This window comes from Pteropus medius, unplaced genomic scaffold, assembly GCF_902729225.1.
Source record: "Pteropus medius unplaced genomic scaffold, Ma_sr-lr_union100, whole genome shotgun sequence".
Lineage (NCBI taxonomy): Eukaryota > Metazoa > Chordata > Mammalia > Chiroptera > Pteropodidae > Pteropus > Pteropus medius.
Window position 1 is genome coordinate 2,795,945 of NW_024350923.1, and position 8,033 is coordinate 2,803,977.

Genomic DNA, 8,033 nt, shown 5'->3' on the forward strand with positions numbered 1-8,033 from the left:
CTTCCACTTTCACTGAAGGATGCGGTACCAGTGGGTGGGCCCACCTGGCCCAGCACCGTGTAAGCCCTCCGACATCGTCACTGTTGGGAGAATGTCATGTGTACCAGTCTGGGCCGGGCAGCACCAGACGGCTCCCCTAGGATGGTGGGAAGGAGACAGCCCATGACAATACCACAGCCTGGGGGGCTTAAACCACAGACACTCACTGTCCCCGGACTGCGGGCTGGAGCCCTAGCTCCAGGTGTGGGCGGGCGGTTCGTCCCGAGGCCTCTCTCCTGGGCGCGTGGACGGCGTCTCCTCCTGTGTCCCCACGTGGTCGTCCCTCTGTGCGTCTGTGTCCTGACCTCTTTTATGAGGACACCAGTCACGCTAGATTGGGGCCCACCCCCGTGACCCCGTTTTACCTTAATCACTTTTCTAAAGACCCCATCTCCACATATAGCCACATTCCGAGGTGCTGGGGGTTAGGACTCCAACATACGAATTTGGGGGACACACTCGGTCCATGACAGAGTGTAGTAAAACAGCAGCTTACAGAGCCTCAGGTCAGGTGGCGGGCCATCGACGAGGGCTGGCGAGGCACGGGGACCGAGCAGCATGGGGAGCCGGCACCCGAGGGCCGAGGAGGGAGGCCGAGGGCAGGACCAGGGGCCTGGGCCGGAGGAGGGGGCCGCCTGGGGGACGCCATGGCGTTCAGGAGAGGGATCTCAGCCTGGCAGGAGTGGCCGGAAGGATGGACATCCAGCGTCTCTGTCCTCTGGTCATGATGGCTGAGTGGGTCTGGAATCGGAGGGTGGTGGGCGCAGGTGGACACGGTCCGTAAAGCCCTCCCCCACAGCACGGAGCAGAGCAAGGTGCCGAGGGAGTGGGGCCTACGTGGGCTGTGGCACTGTGTCCGAGTACTTGGCCCCAGCCATGGGGACAGCTTAACAAACAAACAAACCAACCAGAACAAACTCAAACAAACAGACTGGTCGACCGCCTGGGTCCTGCTGGCCAGGGGGCCTTGAATGACCCATTCTGAAGGGCGGGTGTCCCCACCTAGGAGAGGACCTCCAGCTTGTCACCGGCTCGCGGGAGGGGCGGTGGGTCTCGGGGCCAGGAAGGCGGTCTGGGAGGTTCGTCTAGGAGAGCCCAGGGTCTGGAGCCAGAGCCACGCAAACCCCCGCCACCACGAGTACAGGGAGCCCCATAAAGACGCTTTGGCACTCTTCAGAGGGCCATGGGAGGGGCTGCCCATGTCGGGCCCCAGATGCCAGCAAGTCTCTGTGCTAGGTGAGCCCGAGCCGCCCTGAGGGGGTCGCGGGCCTGCCCCCAGGGCCCCTTCAGCTTCCCCTGCTCAGGGGCCTCATTTCCACAGAAAAACACCTCCCCTTCACCCCCCAGCTTCTCGAACAGTTAGAGCCTGTGGTTCTCAGTGGACCCCACGGGAGGCTGTCCTGTAGGACTTCTTAGGGAGGGTGGGATGGGCTCTAGTCATTTTGGGGAGGGGGCTGCCCAGCACCTAACTCTCTTTCCCCCCGGGGAACAGAGCCCCCTCCTATGTACAGGGTGGGAGGTCCTCCAGCTGCATCTCCTTGGCAACTGGGCTGTGGACATGTGACCCAGGCTTGGCCAATCAGATGTAACCGTTGAGTGGCTTGGCCTCTGGACAGGACAGGGCAGTGTGAGGATTCTCTGGGGACAGCGTGGCAGGGTCCAGCGGCTGTGGCGGCCGTGTGCAGTGGCAGGGGGAGGGCTTCCTGTGGCAGCATGGGGGAGGGACACTTGCCCGTCCTACTCACGGCTCTCCCGGGCCGCCTTCCTGCCCGCCTCTCGGGGGGGCCTTCCACTGTGTGCTTTCCTGGACAGCGTAGCAGGCTCGGCGTCTGCCACTCATAGCAGGTGGCCCCACGTTCCCGGATGCGGGCGTCGGGGCCCAGCGCACAGGCGGTGCTGCGTGCTACGGGCCTACGACTCGCACCCACCGCCCTCTGCCAGCCCTTGACCTTTCGGTGCCTCAGTTTCCTTATCTTAAGGTGCCTACACTGAAGCGTCGTCACAGACAGCGAGTGAGCAAAAGAGCCGAAACGGTCAGGAAGCGCTGGCGATTGTTTGTAGCCGCCTCGCTTCTAGGACCTTGCTTACCTTGTGCCTCGTTCTCCACGCAAGCTTCCAAATCATCTTATTTCTCGGGGAAGACGAACGTCTTGGTAAGCTGCCTTAACGCCCTTCTAGAATGAGACGGGACGCTCCAGCAGAGCACGTGCTCAGACATCTTAGGCCACCTGAGAAGAACGACCCCCTAGAACTGCCAAGTCCACGAATTCAAAGCATCCAATTTCCTAAGTATTTCCTATTGGTCCTTAAAGACTCTAATAGAGTCTAATAGAGTCTTTAAGGACCAATAGGAAATACTTAGGAAATTGGAAGACTTTAAGCCATAAATATTTACCGAGCGGCTCATAGTGCCCGGGCGGAGGTCAAGGGCTGAGGAATCGGGACTTTGAAAAAGTCTTCGCCGCTTTGGAAATCGTGTTCTTTTGCGGGAGAAAGAGAATAAGCCAGTAGCGTCACACTGGAGCGTTGAAGGGGGCGGAAGAAAATAAAGTGGGGTGATGGGAGAGGGGTGACGAGACGCCATCGACACGGGTCAGGGAAGGGGTGTTTGCGCGGAGGTCTGAGTAAGGGGGCGGGTCCTGCAGGCATCTGGGGAGGGACGTTCGGGCCCAGGGAACAGCCGTGCAAAGGCCGTGGGGCCCGCTGGCCGTTGCTTTTACAACCCTTCGGAATGCGGGTGCAGAGGGAGGACGCAGAATCCTCTGGGATTGATGAGCGCAGCCAGGCGTAATCACAGGTAAATATTGATTTAGCGTATTTACCCAGAAATGTCTTATCACCCGACAGTGTGAAAGTGACACACACACACACACACACACATCCAACTGGTCACGAATTGTTTTACAGCGCCAGGAAGGTGACACATACAACGTTAATTTCAGCGTTTAACGGTTTCCAGAGGGAGGAAAAAACACAGATGTGTATGTGAAACCTACCCAGGAAATGAGGTAGCTCGACTGCTCGTGAGCAGCTTCGCGATGGACTCGGAGCCGGCTGCCTGTGCATTTGGCAGAGCGCTCATGTTTTGCCAGGACAGAAAGATAAGTCTCCAAATGACCATGTCCCCAACCTAACAAAAAAACGTCTAGGCACACATGGCTCAACCGGAACATCTTGCCACTGTGATGACACTGGCATTTCCGATCACAGCCCCTTGGTCAAACACCAGGAGTGGAGTGGTTTATCCAAAGCACAGTCTCATTTTACACATGGGGAGACACGTGAAGGCTCGGAGGGAAGAGGGGAACTCAGGTCCCCGGCCAGTCGATGGCCCGCCAGCACCAGCATTAGAAATTGTCCTGAACCTCTGCCGCAGACTGTCAGTTGCCCACCCATGTTTATTCTTTGCCTTTTTCTCAGTAAAAGAGCCCCTGGCTTCCAGTTCGTCCATGGCTACCGGAAGGAAGTCTGCATGCCCCGGCTGTCCTTGCGGGTCCGTGTGGCCGTGGGACTGAGTTCGGACCAGTGGCAATGAGTGAGAGAGTGTGGGCAACTTCTAAAGAGGGAGAGTGCCCTTTGCCTTTTCTTTTTTTCTGCGCTGGAATGCAGATGTGATGGCCTGAGCTCGAGCAGCCATGTTGGGCCGTGAGGTAGACGCCTTTGCTGGGCACAGCAGAGCAGCCTGAGAGAAGGAACCTTGGGTTTCTGATAACTTCACGAAGTACCCTGCCAGCCCTGGCATCCCGGAATGCCCACCTCCGGACTTCTCTTACAGGACAGGAAAATGGCTTCCACCTTTTTAAAGACGGCTTTTTTTGTCCCTTGCTGCTGAACCAACACAGGCCTCTCCTTTCCCTCCCATGCGGCTGTTTGTGCAAGATGAAGAAACAGCCCCAGAGAGGGGGCGTGACCTGTCCGAGGTCACCGAGCTCCTCTTACGTAAACATTTCACTCCGGACCTGCGTGAAATGATCGCTAAAGCAAACAGCCCCTGCCTCCAGTGTGTGGGCCAAGACCCAGGTCTGGCCAGCACTTCCCAGCAGGATGGTCACTCGAGGACTAATCGATGAGGCTGTTGACACTTGGAAGGCCTTGGCCACCGTGGCTGTCAGCCCGGCTGTGCCCCGCCCTCCCCGGGGGCCTGGGTCCCCAATCCCCGTGGCTCAGAGGAAACACTTCCCTCTAGGGTCAGCTTTGGGGACAGTTGGGCGCACTGATCCACGAGCTCAGGTCGGGCTCCCGGTGTGTAGCGTCAGCCACCCGGGGTTCCCCTCGCCTCCCTCCCTCCTTTCCTCCCTCTTCCTTCTTGTCTGCATACCCCACCTCTGATGGATGAGAAATGACAGAATTCATCCTGCCACATTCCTGTGGGTCTCACAGAGCCCGCAAGCTGCCTCGTCCCCTAACCCGGAGAGCCCACAGGGACACTTCACAGCTTGTCCTCTGGGCGAGGAGAGAGGCACAGGCTCTGAGCACTTAGGGTCTCCCTCTGAAGGGAGCGAGGCCCTTCCCAGCTCCTCATCAGACAATGAGGAAGCAGGCAGAACACTGCCATATGTCGTCCCCCGTCCCCCCAGGAGCCCCTGCGGGGAGGGCAGACCTATCTCATGGAAGGGGGAGCTGGGAGCTGGGAGGTTGTTTTGCCCCAGGTCACACCGGCTGGGCAGCCCCAGCTCTGGGACCTAGCCGTGCCTCAGACAGGGGCCCAGGGTCTCCCTACTCCCGCCTGCCTGCACCCAGGAGGAAACCCTGGGTCTTGGGTGGCAGCCAGATAAAGAGGTCAGCTTCTCACTGCCTGCCACGCACCCTGTTCCTGCCAGGGACCCTCCCCAATGGTCCCTCCACCCCTTGCTGTCCCATGGCTGTCCCGTATCCTGCCGCCACACCCTTTTCCATTCAGCCAGCAGTCACCAGAAGAGGCTGCTGCCAACTTCATTTATACTAGGATGTGATTGACTGATATTGACCTTGGAGATGCTGGTGTTACAATCAGGGGCTCTGAGCACCTAGGGCTTTGTGACAACGGGATGAAGACCGAAGGACGCAGCTTCCAGCAGCCTAACTAGGGGTCTTTTCAGAGTCCAGGTACAGCCATGTGCTGCCAGCAGGGAGACAGACACCCAAAGCCAGGTCGGAAGGCCGGGGGCTGTGCAGTTAGCGTAGGAGCATCATCACCTTGCAGTTCCTGGACAGAAACCCCGCTCTGGGAGGTGCTCCTGGGAGAGGTGGAGGGTGGCGCCTGAACCTGGGGAACTATGGGCTCGTCCCCGCCAGGTGCTGGGGACACAGACTTCCGCAGCCCAGCCCTTCCCTGTACGGACCCCAGCGGCAGCCTCCCCGGCCGGCTTTCCCTCACCTCTCCATCCAAGGGCTCAGGCGTTTGCTCTCAGATTTGGCGTTTCCCAGAATTCCTAGCCCCGTCCCTCTCCTCCTCTGCAGCGGGTTGGCCCCGCCCACCTGGGGAGGGAGGGACGCTGCCTAGGTGATGGCGATGACATCGATGCCACCATGCCTCCTTGCGGAGGGCCACCAGAGAGGAAGCAGATCCTCAGACAATCTCACGGTAGGGATCTGAAAAGTCTGGCGGAGCCGAGGACCCCTGGTAAACATCTGATTGCTCAATTTGCATTCCTCTGCTCTCTGCCTGGACTCTCAGGCAATTTGAGAACAAACCAAAAATAAAAATCAGTCCTTTTCCAGCTAATTCGTTCATTTTGCAAATCCTCACTCTGTCCCCTTCTGCCCTTGGAACTTGTCTCCCCAAGGAGGACAGAGGGTCCCAGAGACCAGAGGTCATTCCTGGGGGGTGTTCCAGCTTTGGCTGAGGAAGTCTCTGGGAAGGCAGCTGCCCTCTGTACTCACTCTGACCCCTGACCTCTGAGGGGGAAGCACAGAGTGGGAGACGCTGAGAACCACCTTCTGCCCACTCCGTCCTACAGGAGAGGAAGCCCCAGCTCAGAGTTCCCTCTGGGGGCGGCGCGGGGCGTGAGTCAGCTTCCCCATTCATTCATTCACTCACTCATAGATGGGGTGATGTCATTCATTCACACATTCATTCACTGGTCAAAGGCCTGAGGGTGGGGCTGGTCAGCTGGATCCAAGTCTTGGACTTGGTGGTTGGATTCCCGGGAGACAGGAGGAGGATTCTGTCATCAGAAACGCCCTCCGCCCTTCCCCAGAGCATTCCCAGCTGGTCCTCGATGCCAGGGACGCCCTCAGTGCCCCCTCTTCCCAAGCAAGGTCCCCTCGCTGGGGGCCGCAGGCAGGACGCGGATGCCTAGGAGAGGGAGTGAGCTGTTCTCTCTCTGAGCGTCACGGCCCTTGTCCACCCCTCGGGGTGGAGGCGAGAGGCCCCTCCGGCCTCGTCAGGCGGCCCACAACCTCTCGCTGCGTGAGGCTCGGGGGTGACTTCATCTCTCTGGGCCTCAGCTTTACCACAATGTGAAATGGGGTCGAACAGGTGCCAGGCCCTGCGCCTAGAACCCTTACCACGCTCTGACTCAAGTGTCTCCCCACCTCGAGTCCTGTGGGGTAACACCGTCACCGGCCCCACTTCACCCATGGATCACGCAGGGCGCGGAGAGGCGGGCAACGTGGGCCAGGCGGCCCACGGGGAGACGAGAGGGCCTCGGCATGGTGGCCAGACTCGCAGGGCCCGTGAGGCCCGGATGCGTCACGGCCTGAAGGCCCAGCCGGATGCCTGGGGCCCGGCGCGAGGTGGGTACATGCCTTCAGGGGACACTGGGCGACGTCTGGTGACACTTTTGGGTTGTCACAGCGGCTGGTAGGGCACTGTTGGCCTCTCATGGGTGGACACCAGGAAAGCTGCTGATTCGCGACAGTGCACAGGACAGCCCCCCGCCCCCTACCGGCAAGACCGACCCAGCCCCATGCGGCAACGGCGCTGAGGCCGAGGAGCCCGGGGGTCGCCATCTAGAAGGATCTTGCCATCCAGAAGGCGCCTTAATGTGCCCACTGATGGGCCTGCCCACCCTGGGGCGCTTTCCCCAGCCGGCGGGTCTGGGCGCCACCGGAAGCCGCGTTCCCTGGTCCTCCCGCACCATTCCAGCGTCCGGCCTGCGCTGGCAGCGAGCGATGGTGCCCTGGCCCCCCGGCCCTGTGGACCCCACCCGCTCCTTACTCGCCGGCAGAGAGTCCCACGCCGCCATCTCCATTGGAGCACCTCCCCCGCACTGGCCCGCAGCGGGTGCCGGTTTCCCACAGCAGGTCGCACCCCAGGGCGCACGGCACCTCCGCGCCGGGACCTCAGGCTCAGGCAAAGTGGCAGAGGCCACTCTTGAGGGCCAGCGGGATCACAGCCCGCTGCTGGGTGGCAGTTAATCATTAACACGCAGCGTAAACACTTCCCCAGGACCCCTCATGGCCTCTGCCAGCCTCGGCCGGCCGTGGTCCCCAGCGACCCACCCAGTCAGGGCCCTCCGGACCTGCCGACGGGGAGGGGCAGCACCCAGTACCCCCTCCCTCCACCTACAGAGCTTCCTTCCGGTCTGAAAAGTCGGGATCGCCCAGGGAGAGTGGTCCCACTTCACAGAGGGCACTGACCCCCTGACCAGCAATGGTCCCTTCGGGTCACCCTGCTGCCCTTTCTGTTCCCACGCTATGCCAGGCACTCGACGTACGTTATCTCTTTGAATATGCTCGCCGACCTTGCAAACGAGGGTTTGTGCGTCTCCCTGACCCAGGCCGGTCACAGTCCAGCGATGGGTCTGGTTAAGAGCAAGGTAGAGAAAAAGCGTGACTCATTTCTTCTCTCGGGGGTCTGTTTCTTCGACTGACGAACGCACTCGTGGTGGAGTTTGCAGGGCTGGGGCGAGGGTTACGTGCAGGAAAATGCTGAGCGTGGGTCTCTGAGCACACGGTCGGTGCTCAGTGAACAAACGCCGGCGGCTTCTCGTGTCACTGGCCTGTGTCCCGAGGCCAGAGATCCTTGCCTGCTCTGCTCACCGGCGTGTGGGCACGCGGTGGGGGTTGCA

The 8,033-nt window shown here is 60.4% G+C and overlaps 1 protein-coding gene across 1 annotated transcript in view; it reads right to left on the bottom strand.

Moving 5' to 3' along the window:
• Positions 1–7,305, bottom strand: part of ANO1 (anoctamin 1) — a 146,795-nt gene extending 139,490 nt beyond the window's left edge. Inside the window, 1 exon segment of the mRNA XM_039840594.1 lies at positions 7,181–7,305. Coding sequence (XP_039696528.1) covers positions 7,181–7,214 — 34 coding nt within the window. The 5' untranslated portion in view covers positions 7,215–7,305.
• Between the last annotated feature and the right edge of the window lie 728 nt (positions 7,306–8,033).